The sequence below is a fragment of the Gopherus evgoodei genome, chromosome 10 (genome assembly GCF_007399415.2).
Source record: "Gopherus evgoodei ecotype Sinaloan lineage chromosome 10, rGopEvg1_v1.p, whole genome shotgun sequence".
Lineage (NCBI taxonomy): Eukaryota > Metazoa > Chordata > Testudines > Testudinidae > Gopherus > Gopherus evgoodei.
Window position 1 is genome coordinate 14,610,426 of NC_044331.1, and position 18,165 is coordinate 14,628,590.

An 18,165-nucleotide genomic window follows, 5' to 3' on the forward strand; every position below is an offset into this window, starting at 1 on the left:
GGGGGCTGAGTAACAGCTGAATTCTCAGCAAGAGAAATTACAGGCATAAAAACTAAAACAAACAGATTCCTTGCACTCATTCCATATTTCAGAGCATGTTTATAGTTACTGTGGGATTGTGTCTTAAATAACGGAGTTAGAAAAGGAAACTAAATCATCCCTGTGGGGAAAACATCATAAGCCAGAACTCTTTCTACTCTGGGACTTTAGCTACCTTTGTTCTTATCTCACTGGAGGTGGCGGGGCACAATTGGAAATTCCCCATAATTGTGCTGTGGGCATGCACCTGAGCTGCACCTCTGTGCCGAGGCACTCTGTGGACTTCAGAGGCTTGGGCTGGGAGGAGGACTGAATAAGGGACATGTTGCTCTCTACGGCAGTGTCCCCTGCCCTGCTCCCAGATTTCCATGTGGAAATCTCAGCAGGAGGTTACAGAACTGGGAGCTCTTTTATCTCCCTCCCCCAAATCCCTGTTCATGCTATCACTGGAGCAAAAATCCAAGGAGAAACTTGCTGAGATTTCCTCCCCACAACATTGTGCAGAAGGTCCTGCCAGCGGAGTATGATTTGACCTCCATTTTTACTCAAGACCTCAGCGAGATGGGGAGCTCTAATTGTAGGACTTGGAAAAAGCGTCGGGAAGCCAACTACATAATAGTTGGGAAGCCCCCAGATGAAGGCAACAAGGCAGGGACATGCCGACGTAGCCTATGTAAGAGTCAATTTTGTCTCTAACCTTTGAGAATGCTTTGGAAGAGGGAAGGAAATAATAGATAAAGTAGACATTTGTATCATTTTAATAGACTTTCAAAAAGATTATGATAAAGGCCCTCATAAGAGGCAAATACGGAAAATGGATAGCCAGAGGAAGGGGTAACGTCCTACCATGGATCAAACACAAACAAGGAGAAGCAGGGAGCATATGGGCAGAGTAACAGGGTATCTCCTATTGCACAGAGATGTTAATAGCGGAGTGACCCCAGACATTGAGGCCAGGACTGGTGCTGGTCAATTTAGTTATTAATGACTTGGGATGGAGGGCGGATAATGATGTGACATTTGCCAATGGCACAAAATTATTTAGTGAGTTGGGCAGGGAGGAGTGGGAGGGACGAAAGTAAATCAGTTGTTGGGCAAGTGAAACTCATCTTCAGCCAATTCAAGAAGACGAACATTGGAAGGAGCAATCTAAATTCCTCCAACACAGGGATGGGTTCTGAGTTCCCTATATATCCTCTCTGGCACAAAAATCTAGGGTGCACTGTGGACAGCACAGTAAAGATGTCCACTCAGTGCTCATGAAAACAAGTGCCTAAGATTCTGGGATGTAGTTAGATGGTGGCTGAAAAGAATACAGGTCACCCCTTCCTAATTATGTCTCAGTTCTTGGGCAACTAAGGGCTGGTGTGCTGTGGAGTTATAATATCCACCTATCACTGCAAGAGGCAGGAGTCCAGTACTGCTCAAGAGCAACCCCAAGTGATAGAATGGCTCTGACAAAAGGGGACAGACACTCCCTGTCCTTCTTGGCTGGAACAAAGATGGTCGTGAAGTGGTGCTGTGCTGGGAACCTCAGAGGTGCAACAGACCCTATGAGAGAAGGGATGCCTGTCACAAACCCAACCATAACAAAGTGGTACTTCACCCTGGGCACTTTTGGCTTCCTGCCTGGGGCACAATGTCAGGGTTTTGTATTCTTTGAAACACAGCTAGCAAAGCGAATGTTTTTGAAGTCAGCAGTAGATTGAGTGACCAGTGTATTAATATCCATGAGAAGCAAAAACGACAACCACCTTATCTGTGACTCAGGCAAAATTACTCTAAACCCTGAAGGTTGGGTTGCTGAAGGGTTTTTTTTAGTTTGTTTTTTAGTGTGTCTGACATTTTATAGCATCAATAATGCAAACAAAGAGGAAATCATATTTGCAGAATATTAATGCATGGATGTCCAAAGCAAAATACAAAACTGATTACTTTTCACATGAGGCCACCGAGTTTGATTTTCTTTGGTGTTAAATTGGTCGATCATATTCTTTCCATAGTCAAAAATGACACGATGGCCTTCTCTGTAACCTTGGAGGCAACCCTTCCAGATGTATTGTAAGTGGGGATAGCAAATAAAAGTTCAAAAAAAAAGAGTTTATAGGCCTGCTTTCAGAGATGCTGCAGACACACAACTCCAGCTGAAGTCAATGGCAGCTGCATAAGAATATAAGAACAGCCATACTCGGTCAGATCAAAGGTCCATTTAGCCCAATATCCTGTCCGCTGGTGCCCCCTGCCAGGTGCCCCAGGGGGAATGGACAGGTAATGATCAAGTGATCCCTTTCGCCCATTCCCAGCATCTGGCAAACAGAGGCCAGGTGCACCATTCCAGCTCATCCTGGCTAATAGCCATTGATGGATCTATCCTCCACAAATGTATCTAATTATTCTTTTAAACTCTGTTATAGTCTTGGCCTTCACAATATCCTCTGGTAAGGTGTTCCACAGGTTGACTGCATTGTGTGAAAAAATACTTCCTTTTCTTTGTTTTAAACCTGCTGCCTTTTCATTTCATTTGGGGGCTTCTAGTTCTTGTGTTATGAGAAGGGTAAATAAAACTTCTTTCTTTACTTTCTCCACACCAGTCATGATTTTACAGATCTCTACCATATCCCCACTTAGTCATCTCTCGTCCAAGTTGCAAAAGTCCCTGGCTTACTAAGCTCTCCTCATATGGAAGCTGTTCCACACCCCTAATATTTTTTGTTGTCCTTTTCTGAACCTTTTCCAATTCCAATATATATATTTTGAGATGAGGTGACCACATTTTCACACAGTATTCAAGATGCGGGTTTGCTATGGATTTACATAGAGGCAATATCATATTTTCCGTCTTATCAATCCCTTTTTTTAATGATGCATGTGCTACCTCTGAAAATGAAGCTCTTGACTCTATAGTCATTTTTACCCAGGGATCTCAGAGCACTTCATAAACAATAAACTTCTTTAACAAAGATTTTTTTCATGAAAGGAATTTCTAAAAATATGATGGAGATTTTGCCTTGGGGGTTTGCCACTGAGAGCCTGACATTTTGTCCTTTTTGCCTAGAGTTTTTGCTATTGATTATAGACATATATGAGTTTGGAGATGAACAAGAAGAGCAAGGCATAAAGAATAGCTAGAATGCAGGATACGCCCTCAAGTCCTGACATTTTCCAGCTGCCAGTGCTTGTCTACACAGAGGTAATCAAAAGAACTAGGTGATTTCACTGGGTACCTACTAATGCCTGCTGAGAGCATTGTCTCTAGCACACAAGGGAGGAGAAGGAAGTTCCGCTTCTGTACCTCTCAGCCCTGGAAACTTTTGCTGCTGAAGCTACTCAAAGAAAATACAGGGGTACTTGCTCCTACCTTGCAGTTTGGATTTAACAGCCAGAGCAAAGAAATAAGGAGTTTGGAGACTTCTCTTGCAATGGCCTTTGACTTCTGCAGAATGAACTATGTGAACTTCTTTAATTCCTGCATCTTTTGTCTAGTGCTCATAGTTTAAATAGTTAGCCTCTGGGTTGGCTGGTTAACACTAGATGCAGCCGGTTGGTAGAGGCTGTGAGAGTGAGCAGCATTGCTCACCGTATCAGGTCTGATCAGTGCCCTAGTTTGGAGTTAATCAGCGTGAGAGACACTAACAGCTATTGGTTAACCAGTTCCTTTTAACTATGACAGTTTGATTGTGGATATATGGTAGAACCTGTCTGTCAATAGCAAAGAGCCTTTCATCCCCTTGATTTAAATACTTTGGGAGGATTAAAAAAATATATGGGCTAAAACTCCTGTCACTTTAGCAGAGCAGAAAGCCCGTCTCAGCAGGAATGGCCTGGACGAGGTCAGAGCTGTGTTCTGCTGAAGTAAAAGAAACACAGTAGCTTGCCAGGCTCTTCCCCTTCTTCTCATAGAGGGGGGTGGGATACTCTTGGTTTCAGCTGGGATTTACAGGAGATATCCCACACGCATCACAATGAGCTTTGCTGTAAAATTCACTGCACAGAGGTTAATCTAGATGTCAACATTGCCTGACAGCAGTGAAATTACTCCAGGGCAGTGCTCCTTCTGAAGTCTTAATATAACAGTCAATTCCATCCTGCCTGTAGGAAATGAAAGTTTTCTGTTTTGCGTGCGGAATCATTCAGCGCCAATTTTCTCACTGTTTGAAGTCCAAACTGTGGTCTTCAGATTCACCTCACATTAAGACTTTCACTCAGTTTACAAAGTCTGTTTGTCACTCCCAGAGAACTACAAGGACAGAAAGGAAAAAGTGTGTGTGTAGGGTGGCAGCGGGTGGGGTTTGAGGGAATCTTATCGCATCTACACCAGCAAAATCACAGGCCTTGTGCCAGTACTATTTGTTCTGAAGGAAGTGAATGCAGCAACTTCATTTATCTAAATATCAAGCAGCAAAGATCTGGGAGGTTGGAAACCAACAGAGAGCCAGCATGTGCAAAAGAAAAAAAAATTCAGACCTCCCAATGCTATGATTTCCTTCACAGAGGCATTTCAGTCATCTCCTGCTGGGCTCTTGTCTTAAGAAGCCGGTAGTTCTGCAGCTAAAGGCCTCTTCAGAACAGCTGCTGAACTTCTGGCTTCAGGTTTTAGGGTCAGTCACTTTTTTTGTCTGGGAGATCAGTTCCCATAGGGGATCCCTGAGTGTCAATGGGAGTTATGTGATAATCATCCATTTCCTTTGAGGAATGTTACAGCTGGTTGTTTTAGAAGACAGAGGCTGTAAAGAAGAGTTGCGAAATTGTGGCCAGTGGGAAACCACAGAAGCTAGAGATGAAAATGACCCATGAAGTCACTTAGCCTGTCTCCTGGGGTCCCAAGCAAGATTGTTCCCCACAATTTTCTAGCATAGTTTTAAAAGTCGCAAGCAATGAGACTTCCACCACTTTGGCTGGCAACCTGTTCCACTGCCTAATGTACAGACAAGGAACTAGGGGCATGAAAGTGACTGAAGGACGCACTGTTACATCTGCATCCCACTGGGAGCAGAGACTACATACACCTGTGCCATTTGCGACACTATGGTCTCCCGCTTGGAGGTTATGTCTTCGTACACATTTACTCGGGTAGACCCAGGATCCGCAAGGTCCCAGCCAGGAGCACAGTTTCTAGCAGTGATTCTGAGAAGAGCTAAGCAAGTTTCTCCACTTAGCCATTATGCTAATGGAGCACAAAGTGGCATGCTCCCCCTGCAATTTCTTCTCCTTTGCAAGCCGACAGCATACTCATCCCAAAGGTGCAGTCCCATCCTGTTCCTTAAAAGGACACCGTAGCACAGCAGAGCATTTGGGGATGTGTTTTTGCACCGATCCAAAGCATGTACCTGCCTAGTGCTTTTCTTGGCATGGGCATCCTGTCTTCCCACAATACGCAGGGCACAACTGTATGGAGACATCAGACCCGATCACGGCCAACTGCCCCACCCTATCAGCTTCCTTTGCCTGTGAAAATCCACATTTAGAGAAACTGGGAGGCATCTCAAAAGCAGAGAGAAGCAACTAAACAGCATAGAACACAACCCAGGTTCTTCCTGGTAAACAGGAGGGACTGCTTCACAGCCAAGACCTGGCCCATGCAAGGTGAATGACCCAAGTGCTAAATATCCTGTCAGACATTAAATCCTCCCCCCTCTTTGTACAAAAAATACTACCATCTTAAACCAAGTCCCGATGAATGGAAAGCCAATGGGGCAAGCTATCCTTTCTGGTGTGTCTCTTCTCAACAACTGGTTCCTCCCTGCCCCGAAACTGGCACATCCTCATATGACAGATACTCTAGGCTCTCCCTCGCATTCTCAGTCAGGTTTCTGTAGGCTAGGCCTCAGCATGGCACCACCGCTAGCTTCCCATTTAGCGGTGTGTGACCAAGCTCTCAGCTGCTGAGCCTCAAGAGAGGTGGACATATGTAACTGTACAGGAAGGCACTGGGCATGGGCCACAGTCTCAGTCTAGTAAACTGGCACAGCTGCCCCAGAGGAGGGCAAAGCCCGGTACTAGGCCACCCTGAGGTGTAAAAGTCACCTGCAGAGAGCGAGGAGGGCCTTCTCTGTCAGTACATTTGGCTACTAGGCTTGAATGCAACATATTCCATTCAGCCTGTAAAATGAGAGTCACCATTGGGTGCCAGAAGTGAAATGCTTCGTTATAAAAATAAATACGCAACCGTAATAGAATTGCCGAAGTTCCAAGCTCTGAACAGAACACACTTTAGATGCAGACTCACCAATGACAAATAGATACACCCAACAAACTGCAGCGTTTAAATCAATTCCTTCTTCACTCATCTGCCGAGACCCGGGTTCTGTGTTTCTGCAGTTACAGTTGCTGGTATTGCTGGCATATTAGGCAGCAAATACACTTGGGTCCTGACAGGTAAAAGCCTTTCTTTGGAAGAGAAAACAGCAGCCTTAGCTTTGGATTTCCCTGCCTTTGTCCCTGAAAGATTTAATATTGCCCAGGCCTTGTTCTGCTGGTATTTCAGACCCAGAAAAGCTCACAACACAGCACAGTTCAGACCCCTGCCTGCTAGTGACCTTTGCTTTTTTGCCAGTGTTTGCCTAGAATTATAGCCTCATTTTCCTGTAGTCCCAGTCACACAATTTATTTTTTATTTCAGTTTCTACCATCACCACCACTTGAGTTTTAATAGAACACTAGCCCTTTCTAATACAACTATGGTTTACTTAACCCAAGCAGTGCACTGAACTTGTAATACTGTCCCCTTCCTTACGAGGCCTTTTCCCAGCGCTGTCTAACTGAGACAGCTTATTCTACCCACTACAGGCGAGAGGCAGTCGGCGGCCCTTTGAGGATCACATTTTCAAAAGCAGCCTCTATAATGGAACCCCAACATTTTCACACTTGCTTTTGCACATGTATTCCTCCACACTGAAGTTTTTCACACCATTTTTCACACCCAAGTTCATGCAAATTCAAAACCTTGAACTCACATGCATGTGCCAGGTGATCAGGATTGCACATACAAAGCATGTAATGACCATCCATGTCTGAGAGGTGTGTGCAAAAACTGGAGTGTAGAGAGCTGTGTGAGCAACAATACAGGCATGCAAAAGAAGAGGTTGACTTCAAGAGCTGGGGTTGAGCCCTATTTAAACACTGAGCGCTCAATGGCCCACCCGCAAGAAGTATCCGCTTCACCAAAATGTTAGAAACTGGAAACCACAGACTATATGGGGAAAAAAAACAACAACAACATGAGGTTACTGAGACCACAACCCAGGGCCAACCACAGCACAGCTCCAGTGCCCTTATACCCAGCAGGTTTCCATCTAGGTGAAACCCTCAAAGGGATCTGCCTGGGTTAATCTTTTCCCTAAATAAAAGTGCCCCACTGCCAGTTCAAGGAAGGGCAACAGTCCTGTTCTCAGCTAAGGTCCAAGACTGCCTTTGGGTCTGACCCACCTCCCCTTTCACAAGGCATTCGGGACCAGCTCAGTGAAAGGAGGAGAGTAATGGGAATGCCCTTCTGTGGGGACGGGAATTGAAATAAGCCTAAGCCAGAGCCAACTGCTGTCCTTGGGGCATGACACAAGGAACCAGGCTGGGGGAGAGCTCTGGCATTCCTGGCAGCAGAGCGATAGCTAGCCCTCTTTACAGGGGGAGCAAATGAAGGATCTGCACAATGTTGGAGTCACTTGTGCCTCCCTTGTCTACAAAGGCACCCACATTCTAGATCAATCTTTGCTTTGAGGCACACTGCATGGGTTTCCCCAAATCCTGCGCTTTGACAAAGTGGGACCACACAGACTTCACAGCCATCAAGAACTTCTGGTCCTGTGGTGGGTGAGAGACCCACCCATGCAGACTAAAGGGGCTCCATATTAATTCCAGCAAACAGGAGACTCCTGGTATGCTCCCCTGTAACTTGGCCCAGCGTCCTTCCCAACTCCCACAGCATATCTGCAACTATTTCCTCTCACCTGTACAGAAAAAAAACAAACAGAAGCTAAACCCGACACCCATAGGCTCAAAGCAGCGGCAGCAGGGGAATCATGACTCCATTCCACGGTATCAACCCTGCCTTGATTTTTTGCTGAGCAGCTACTCAAAACAAGCTTTGACAAAAGAACCTTTCCCCAATGCCATAATTGCATTTGGTGGGGCTAAGAATAGGGCAGTGTGACAGCCTGAATCTCTGTGTCAGGAGCTTAACATCTTTCAGGGGACAACATCCTCTCCTTTCATTAGACCAGTTATTAATATCCATGCTGCATTCAGGCCTGATGTCTTTCCTTGCTCCTGCTCTCACCTTGCTCAGGTGCCCACACACAGAGCTGGCTTGGGGAAGCCACCACTCGTGGGATGGGGGAGGGGAAATCCCTAGTTTGCAGCAGGGCTGGAGGGTGGACTGCTTCTGAATTTAACATGGAATTGTGGGGTCTATGGGTGCTATGACTGGGGGAAGGGGTTTGAAGGGTTAGTTAAATGGGTGGGAGGGAAAGGGAGAGACTGGATGGCCCTCTCACCAAAGCCAGCTTCCATTGTCCAGCTGCCCCAGGAGAACAAAGCCATGCAGAGCGTGGGGGGAGTGGCGCAGCAGACTGTGGATCTCTATGATCTCTGGGGCCATTAGCGCCCCTTCCTTGCCTGTCCTCCTGCCAACAGCTCAGTTCTGTTATCCAAAGCGAGCCATACACAATCATGCAGCATTGTAACACTAATGGCCCTGCAAGCTGCCCCAACTCCAGAGCTTGCTGAACTGGCCTTGCCCGTTACTGCCGAGCACTGACAGATCCTGGTTTTCGTGAGGCAGGCCGAAGAGTCACATTTTATCTCCACTCCCCTTGCCAATGCCTTTAGTACAGCAAGCACCGCCTCAGCCAAATAAGCCACTGCACCCATCCCTCTCCAGCAGCCTTAGCCCCTGCAGACTCCGCTCCACTAGCACCAGAGAGGCCTTCCCCTGGATCTGCTTACTTCCTCTCCCTGTGCCAGGGCCCCCTCCTCTGATTTAAGGCATGAACAAGACAGCTCCAGACAAATGGGGTGACTGTAGGGGGGCGGGGATGTGCAGCACATCGCAACTACGTCACCAGCTGGACAGAAGGATCTTTTCTCGAATGTAGCCTGCCCTGTCGATTGCTCTGAGCAGGGAGTGCTGCGGGGGGGGGGGGGGAGGGAAGAGATGATCCCCCCACTCCTTCCATGACAAGGGCCACATCCCAACAAGCTATTTCTGGGTCTGCAGCAGTCACCTTACAGACTCTGCCTTGACAGCGGCTCCCGTGCTCCAGGCTCCTCCAGGCTGAAGCTGCCAACAGCATGTTCTCCCCTCGTCCTCCATTAGCCGGATAAGAAATGAACCAGAAACGTTTGTTTCCCAGGCCTGCTTCAAGCAGGAGCCTGTCTTTGAGGAAGCCTTTCATCAGGAGGTTGATTACTTTTATTGACGGGGGCATGGGACAGGGACTGCTTCTCTCCCCCTCCCCTGGCTGTCCCTGTCCCCTTGGCCAGGCCTTTGTCCTCATTGACATGCAAGGCTGGCTGCAGTGGCCATTTGCTGAGCTGTCTCCTCGGGAAGGAACCACCTTCCCCTCCCCCAGCTCCCCGGGCTATCAGTGGAGCTATTCTTCAGCCTCTGCATTTTCACAGCAACTCAAAGGCAGATGCATCAATCCTTTCAGGGCCTGGGCACGTGAGGTGAATGTCAACAGGGCCTGGGCAGGTGCTGATAGGTTCTCAGTCATCTCCCAGACACCTTTGTTTCCCCTGCACCCCCCACCCCTTTGGCAGATATACTAGGTACTGGACCAAGGGAGAGGGGGGTGGATGGTGGGGGTGAGGGAAAGAGAGGAGGGGCAGCATGGCATACTATCCCTGAAGAGCACCCCTGTGACACTGCAAGTCAGTCCTCAGCCAGATGACAAACTACAGCCTTTGAACACACCCCTGGGGAAAGCCCTGATTTCAGTGCCGTTGTGCCAGGGATGAATGTGGCCCATCTGTACAACGGGGGCTCTCCTCACATCTCTATCATGGCAAAATAAGCACGGCAGAGGGTTTTACTTTCAAAACCGCCCCCTATTTGGGGGTGACGCATGGGCTGGCTGCCTGTCACGCATGCCGAAGAGTGGTCAAAGCATCCTTAGAATGGCACAGGCCCCTCCCCAACTCTGCTCTCTGTATGGCTCTCCCAGGCAGCTGCTCTGGTCCCCGGCATTGATCCTCAGAGCCTGACAAAGGGTTGGCACTGGGCAATAGAAAGGTTCAGTGCCTCTTGTCTGTGTTCTGTGGGAGGGTGGCTGTTTCTCATGAGTGGTTTACCCGTAGGTGCCGCGATCCTTTACTGTATGTTCTGAAAGCCTTGAGTCAATACATTTAAGAATTGGCAAATTAGAAAAATTGTCCTGCAATGTTAAAAGGAGGAAAAGGGTGGGAAAGTGGGCGGGTGGAATTGCAAATTCCTCCAGGGGCACTGCCATGGCTCAGAGCCCGAATGCCAGGGAGGGGGGATTGAGTCACACATTCAGTGCGTATCTTACAAATGGGGCAGGGCCTCCTCCCAGAGCTTTTCCCTGGGACTGAGTCTCTGTACTAGCAAGAGTCTTGAGCGAGAGCGCACAAAGCACAGCAGGGTCATGTTTCACTGCTCCACAGCCTGGGGGAAAAGATTCCTCCTTTTTTTTTTTTAAGCACTTTAAGTTTCTTCTCTTCTTTTTTGTTTTGTTTTTAAAAGTCTTCTAGTTTCTGTAACAGCAGCTTCTTTCTGTATTGGTGTGGAAGGTATATATATCTATATATCTATAAATATATAGAAGCCAAACTGCCTTACAGGTTGTTGTTTTTTTGTTTTGTTTTGTTTTTCAGTGTTGTATGTGTAGCAGGCACTTGAGTTTATATGAAGATGTTTGCTTGGGGGCTGAAGGGGTTGGAGAGAAGAGGAGGTGGGGAGGGTGGAGGAAGGAAGGAGCAGGAACTTTTGACAAGTGGCCACTGCTAGCCAAGGATGTCCAGGTAGATTGGTGTGGCCTTGCCAAGAGCATGAAGGATCTTGTAGATTTCCTTGATGTTGAGCCGCTGCTGAGGTTCCCTCTGCCAGCAGCCCAACATGATGTCATAAACCTCCTTGGGACAAACTCGAGGCCTCTCCAAGACTCGGCCTTGGGTGATGCACTCGATGACCTGAAATGCAGAACAGAGAGGGTGAGTCCCACACAACGAAGCACTGAGAATGTCCCTCTCCCGAATCTGCTTAGCCCTGGATGGTAACCAACATTTCATCAGAGCACTAATGAGCCAACAGATCACTCTGATTTGAGGCATGCGGGCTCCCAGCTGGTGATATGCAGCAACAGATTCTCAGCACCTGCCTCCTGCTTTGCAGCTGCAGTTTTGCAAACTCAATTATATACACTTTTGATTTTGCAGCCACTATTAACTCCAGGCACAACTCCTCCCAGTTTGACACCTCATTACCTGACTGTAGCTATGGACCAGAGGCTTAGTCAAAGAAGGAGTCCAATGGTAATTTATATAGTGGAGAGGCTGAACCTGAAAGTGATACATCAGTTTTTCCTGATGGTCTAAGAAAAAGTTATTTTTTTTTTAATATAATCAGTCTTTCCCCCCTCTGAAAATAAAAGTCTTTTCCATGGTGAAACCCAGGAAAATTCTACTACGGGGATTTCAGAGCATCATCTCCCATCTGCCTCTCCCAGGGCAAACATGTCTAATTTTTGATGTTTGAAAGCAGAAAAAAGAACACCATTTCATTTTGGATCAAATTCATGATGGAAGGAAATCTTGCAAACGTTCACACCTCGCTCTAGGTCAGGTCGTTGCCGCTAATGAGAAATTTGCGAGCGGCTCATGCAGCATGAAATGGTGTTTTTAGAGTGACTCCAGGGGAAAACAATTCCCCAAGCACCTGCTTTTTGAATCCTGCTCGCCAGAGAAAAGGATGTAAAGGGGGAAAAAAGTGACCTGTCAGAGAGCTGTTATCACTGACCAGCCCCCCATTTGGGAAGTGATGTGTCCCGGCACTGCGGTATCGGAGTCACCTGACACACGCTGCAGATAAACACCGATCTCAAACAGTGCTACTTGTGAGGCAAGGAGACCAGTGAGGGGGGCCTGAAGTTTATCGTTTGTGACTAGTAATGGGGCCCGGCACCCATCCAAACAGATAGTTATCGCTCTGCTGTTTACACAGACATAGAAGGAGGAGAAGTGATTAGGAGGAGCTGCTGATGGGAGGGTGATTGAAATGCAGTGCTGCAAAGAAGGCTCCATCATTGGACAGCTGATGGCAGAGTCAACTTTTGGAGCCTTGGTGGAGCAGGCAGAGAGACATGAACTAGGACCACTAAAAGGTTTCCTGTATTTGAAAGACCCAGGGTGAGCCCCTATCTCTTAGAGAGGAAGCAAGGTTTGGATTTGGCCAGCAGGGCTCGCTTTGGGTCTTCAGGTGGTCTTTCAGTAACCATGTGCCCTATTCCATCTTCTCCTCAGAGAGGGTCTCTTCTAGTGTTTAGCAGAATGTCTAAAAATTCTCATTTTAACTTTAACCGGCCAACAGCCAGACAAAATCTGGACTCATGTCCCCTGTAGATGTCCTGGAGTGGAGAAGGTGTGTCCCAGACCTGCTCATCCTGATTAAAAGTGACAGTCTAAGATTGGGTGGAGTCAGTTCTCCAGAGGCCCTTGGACTCTGCATGAGTCTCCACAGCTTGCTTCTAATCAGCAGGCTAACAGCAAACACATCCCTAATAGTTGGGAAGATGAATGTGCAATGTCTTGCACAGGTTGCCTGTGAATTCTCTCCTTTGAGGAGAAAAGAGAAGGGGATAGAGGAAAGACAGGGTCACACAGAGATGGAGGTGACAATGGTTAAAAGTCACCCTGTCTGGATGTAGCAGTACTATTCCCAGCCCAATAGTACCAGTTTTCTATGTTCAAAGCACTGTTTAAGGTTATTAGATGGGTTAGTTTGATTATCCCCATTACACAGACGAGGAAACTGAGACAGGTGCAGAGACATTTGTGCAGTCTGGGTTCCAGCATGACAGCTCATCCATGTGGGACGTATGCATGCTCATTTGTGTGTGTGTGTATTTATCTCCAAGGCAAGTGAAAGAGCAGCTCATTAAGTATCATAACAAATGGCTTCTGTGATCATTTCTCTCGCTCTTAGTGTGTCTAAAACGTTTGTGCGTGCTGCTTCGGGAAGTGCAGTGAGCTCACAAATGGGCAAGTATTAGTGATGTAAAGAAGCACCTTGGATAGTCCCTCTCTGCACTCACTCAATTAAGGGATCTGTGTCCTGAAAGCAGAAAATGCACATTTCTTGTTAAAAGAGGTAACATTTCTGAAACCCATTAGACACACAATAGGATAAAAATGTGCATGTTTCCCGGGCACAGCTCTGTCACTGCACTCAAACGTGAGCTGGAGCACTGCTTGCTGTTCCAGACCTGCCTCTCCTGGATGTAACTTGAGCATGACCTGCAGCAATCCCTACTAGTCCCAGTTGTCAGAGTGCTTCTGTGCTTATCTGGCCAAACAGTGTGGTGGGTATGTTGTTAAATCATGGATTTGGGAGTCAAGGGACCTGGGATCCATACCTAGCTCTGTCACCGTGTCAGGCTCTGTGCCTCAGTTTCCCTCTCTGTGAAATAGGGATAATAGTTATCTCTCTGAAAGATGCTTTAAATTCTATGCCGAAAAAGACCATAAGAGCGGCAAGCATTAATTACCACTGTTATTGTGAACATCTGGGAGATGACCATCAAACTCAATGCACTCATTGCTCTGAAAGACTTGTTTCAAAGATGGCAATGGAAGAAGAACAGCCCTTCTCCATGTGAGCAATAATGTTCCATTTTTATGGTCAGATGTGTCCCTCCTGCATTCACCCGCAGCTCCCACTGGGGTCAATGGGAGTTGTACATGAACATACAAGGGAAGAGCCTTGACCATAGGTGCCTGCTGTGCATTGGTATTTCCCAAATTCCCCCCCCTTTGGAGTGCACATTGAGTGGCCTGACCCAGCTTTCTATAAAATACTGGGGTCCACCCCATCCCTGCACTTCACCACCTGCAGCCCTCGCTATGACCAACATTTTACATGCCCCAGGTTGGGAATTCTGCTGGAAATAATTTACTTGCAACAGGATGCTGCTTAAAGCCAGCCAACTCAGTGCCAGTGTGGGGCGCATTAGCTGCTCATGTACCTTACTTTACTTGTGGCTCACTCAAACCCAGGAGGAAGGGGCAGGGGTGGGATGGGAGGAATTATGGATTGGGGGCTCTTCTCAAAGAAAGAGACTCTGTCAGGCTGCATTTTCCAGACAGAAACCATGGCTTCACCTAGCCCTTCCTCTGCGAGGCCATGATGCTGTTATGAACAATGGCACCCGAGGTGGGGGAAGGCTAGGACTGCCTCTTAAGAATGTGAAAGGTGGTGGTGTACTGTGGCTTCCAAGGTGGTTAAGAGAGGCGAAATAACCCAGCTCCAGGTCTCAAAGTGCCCAAAACATCCTGCAACAAGCATGTTGTGTGACTAAGCCCCTTTCCATCATGTCTTGTCTCGTCTCCCCTCCCCAGCCCAAGATGCCCTGGTTTATCCTGTACCTCTGTGTTTGAGAGCTGGAACCAGGGCTGCTTCCCATATGTGAAGATCTCCCAGAGGATCACCCCAAAGCTCCACACATCACTCTCTGTTGTGAACTTCCGGTACATGATGCTCTCAGGGGGCATCCAACGGATGGGCAGCATGGTGTGTCCTCCAACCTGCATGGGGACAAAGGCACAGGCAAATCTGGGTTATCAGAGCCATAAGAGAGGGGAAAGGCTGCACTTAGTGAAGGCTACCCATGTGGGTACTCACAGGCGAGGCAAACGAACTCCTCCCTCTAACCCCCACACACTCACCCATCAATGCAAACTAGCTAATATCATAATATGACAGATTGGAAGTAAAATACATTGAGATAAATGATCAGCTCCAAAGATTTTCCTCTTCCCAAACCTGACTTACAAAATAATACAACAAAATGCCTAGACCGTGTTCAACTGCTGATGAAGAAACAAAAGGCAGGAAATGTACAGTCTAAATCAAAGTATCATCCTTAGCCTTCCTGGGCCTAGATATTGCAGAATGAATGTCATATTTAGTTTTATGCCTGAAATACATAGAACTATGTAGGGCAGAGGTATGTCCATGTTCTTTATAACTTTTCTTGCCTCCTGGGGTCTGCCTAGCAACAGAGCCTTTTTCCCTTTCTTCCTCTAGCTAATTTTTTCAATGTAAAGTTAACCAGAAAAACCACTTTATTTGCATGTGTATAGTGCTGGTATTTGCCTCCTAATGGGAGTGCTATTGTGTGACAAAAGACCCTTAATAGTCTCTTAATGGTTCCTTGCATAATATGCAAGCCAAAAACTGCCAGAGAGAGCAGAAAAAAAAATTCTCTGGTTCCTTTTAAAACCAAACCCTCTCTGCTAAAAAGCCCCTAGCAGAGAAAAGAAAAATATAATATTCCTACTGGCTTCTGGATTCTATCTTTCCCACAACGCTGCACACCATATCATAAACGTAGTCCCAGATTTGGACCTTAGCGTCCAAAATATGGGGGTTAGTATGAAAACCTCCAAGCTTAGTTACCAGCTTGGACCTGGTAAAGCTGCCACCACCCAAAAAATTAGAGTGTTTTGGGGCAGTCTGGTCCCCCCAAAAAACCTTCCCTGGGGACCCCAAGACCCAAATCCCTTGAGTCTCACAACAAAGGGAAATAAACCTTTTCCCTTCCCCCCCTCCAGGTGTTCCTGGAGAGAGACACAGAAGCAAGCTCAGTGAATCTAAACAGAGGGACTCCACCCTCCCCGTTCCCAGTCCTGGAAAACAGAATTACTTCCCTCTTCACCCAGAGGGAATGCAAAGTCAGGCTAGTAAATCTAACACACACAGATTTCCCCCTGACTTCTTCCTCCCACCAATTCCCTGGTGAGCTGCAGACTCAATTCCCTGGAGTTCCCCACTAAAGAAAAACTCCAACAGGTCTTAAAAGAAAGCTTTATATAAAAAGAAAGAAAAAATACATAAAAATGGTCTCTCTGTATTAAGGTGACAAATACAGGGTCAATTGCTTAAAAGAAATATGAATAAACAGCCTTATTCAAAAAAGAATACAATTCAAAGCACTCCAGCAACTATATCCATGTAAATACAAAAGAAAAACAATAGAAACCTTACTGCCTTACTATGTTTGTACTCACAACTTGGAAACAGAAGATTAGAAAGCAGGAAACAGAAATCACTTCTCATAGCCGAGAGAGAGTCAGACCGAGAAACCAAGAACAAAGAACTCACACACAAACTTCCCTCCACCCAGAGCTGAAAAAATCCTGTTTCCTGATTCGTCCTCTGGTCAGGTGTTTCAGATTACTTCTTTCCAGGTGAAAGAGACGTTAACCCTTAGCTATCTGTTTATGACTGTCCATGTTCTTTATAACTTTTCTGCTGCCTAGGACTGCCTCAAGCCGGTTTGGGCTCCTATTAAATAACTGCACAAAGGGGTGTGTACGCAGAAAACTGCACCAGAAATCCACTCAAGCAACTGCAGGTGCAAAAGCACAGTTAGTGGATGAAGGCTTGGCCTTCACACTCTTAGATACCACGGTGATGGGCGCAACATAAGAACCTACTCACAAAGTAAAGTCTTCCCCCTCAGAATGTTTGAAATCTGTGGAGCCTCTGAAATAATAGCCTGAGACTATTCCTCTGAGCTATGCTGGGTAGAGGAAGCATGTCTGGGACAGAGTTCCCCCATCACTAGTACATTTCAGTCCGACCGGGGAAGTACACAAGCCGTGGCAGCAGGAAAGCAGAAGGAATCACTTTGTCCTCGCTAGAGATTTTTGTACAACTAAGTCTCTGAGTAGAACCAGCTTCTCTCTGTTCTGTCCTTCAATACAGGATTCACCATCTGCAGGGGAATAACTAATTGATAGGAGTTTTGAACAGCATGTGTTGAGAGCAGTGTGGCTCCATGTCTCTGGCATTCATCTCTTGTGAGGGCAGAGTATCCTAGACTACCATTCTTCTCGTACTGATGCTGAGACTCTCCCTTCTGTGTGAGTGTGCGTCTGCACGTGCACGCTTGGGAAGCTCTTTTCATACTATTACAGACACCAACCAGTGGAAGCACTAAAGTTCAACCACATGGCAGCTGGAACGAAGCGGCTGGAGTCTTTCTCAGCCTCTGGAGATGAGCAGAGGCAAAGGAAGCTGCCTCTTGGGATAGGGGCTGGAGCACATGGCCTGAAATTTCAGCAACATGGGGCTGCCTGTGTGCAGTGTGCTGCTGCTGTTCGTGGAAAGAGGGCTGGTGTACATTTCTGTAAGTAAACAAATGACACAAAAAGACGGTACCCTGACTCCATGTCATTGGTTTCCCATCCAAAGAGAAACCATCCTTCCAGGCCCCCAGTTTCAGCTACTGCTCGGTCAAGGGGGCAACAGTACTCAAAAAGAAAAAGCTTTGCAAGTCCCTGCTTTCCTCACCAATTCTCAAAGCTCCCCTGATTCATTAGAATGCTGCCAGCCCTAAAGCAGTGCCTGTAAAAAGGCAAGCTACAACACTAAGCTACAGAAACAATTTCATAGGAGGTGTTCAAAGGAAGTTATGACATGGGTAATACACATGGCACAGAGAGCCCTTAACCAGGAAGTGGGGATCCAAACTTCCCCAGAGTTTAATGGGGTGCAGATCCAGGCTCTCAGAGTTCTCTCAACTGGCCCTCTTTCTAGTGCTTAGTACAGCCTAATTTTACCAGAAGTCTGATTCTTTTAAAGTCTCAAAACTGTCTTTCACTTTAATCTGTGCAGATGCTAAAACTGCAATTCATGAGGATGAATGGCTTATTGTAGCTCCATACCTCCCAGTTAGAGCTCCATCTCTGGCTGAAATGCTCTTCGTTTGCTGCCTTGAACCTCCAGGAATGCTATTCCTATCGCAAATGGAAAGACTCCTTCCTCTGTTCCTTTTAAATCTTGGCTGAGATTTGTGCTCTTTCCTGCACTTCCAGCTTTTATGACTTACTTTCCCTTATTTTGAAGGACTCCAAGGAAATTCCTTGTCAACACAACATGACATATATCCA

General features: G+C 46.8%; 1 protein-coding gene across 4 annotated transcripts in view; it reads right to left on the reverse strand.

The window, feature by feature from the left end:
• Positions 1-2,829: 2,829 nt before the first annotated feature.
• Positions 2,830-18,165, reverse strand: part of NTRK3 (neurotrophic receptor tyrosine kinase 3) — a 326,625-nt gene continuing 311,289 nt past the window's right edge. For all 4 annotated transcript variants that reach the window (XM_030578291.1, XM_030578293.1, XM_030578292.1 and 1 more), the window contains 2 exons: positions 14,635-14,793; positions 2,830-11,184 (listed from right to left, as the gene is read on the reverse strand). In XM_030578291.1, the coding sequence (XP_030434151.1) occupies positions 10,999-11,184; positions 14,635-14,793 (345 nt within the window). In that variant the 3' untranslated portion in view covers positions 2,830-10,998. The remainder of the gene's footprint in view (positions 11,185-14,634; positions 14,794-18,165) is intronic.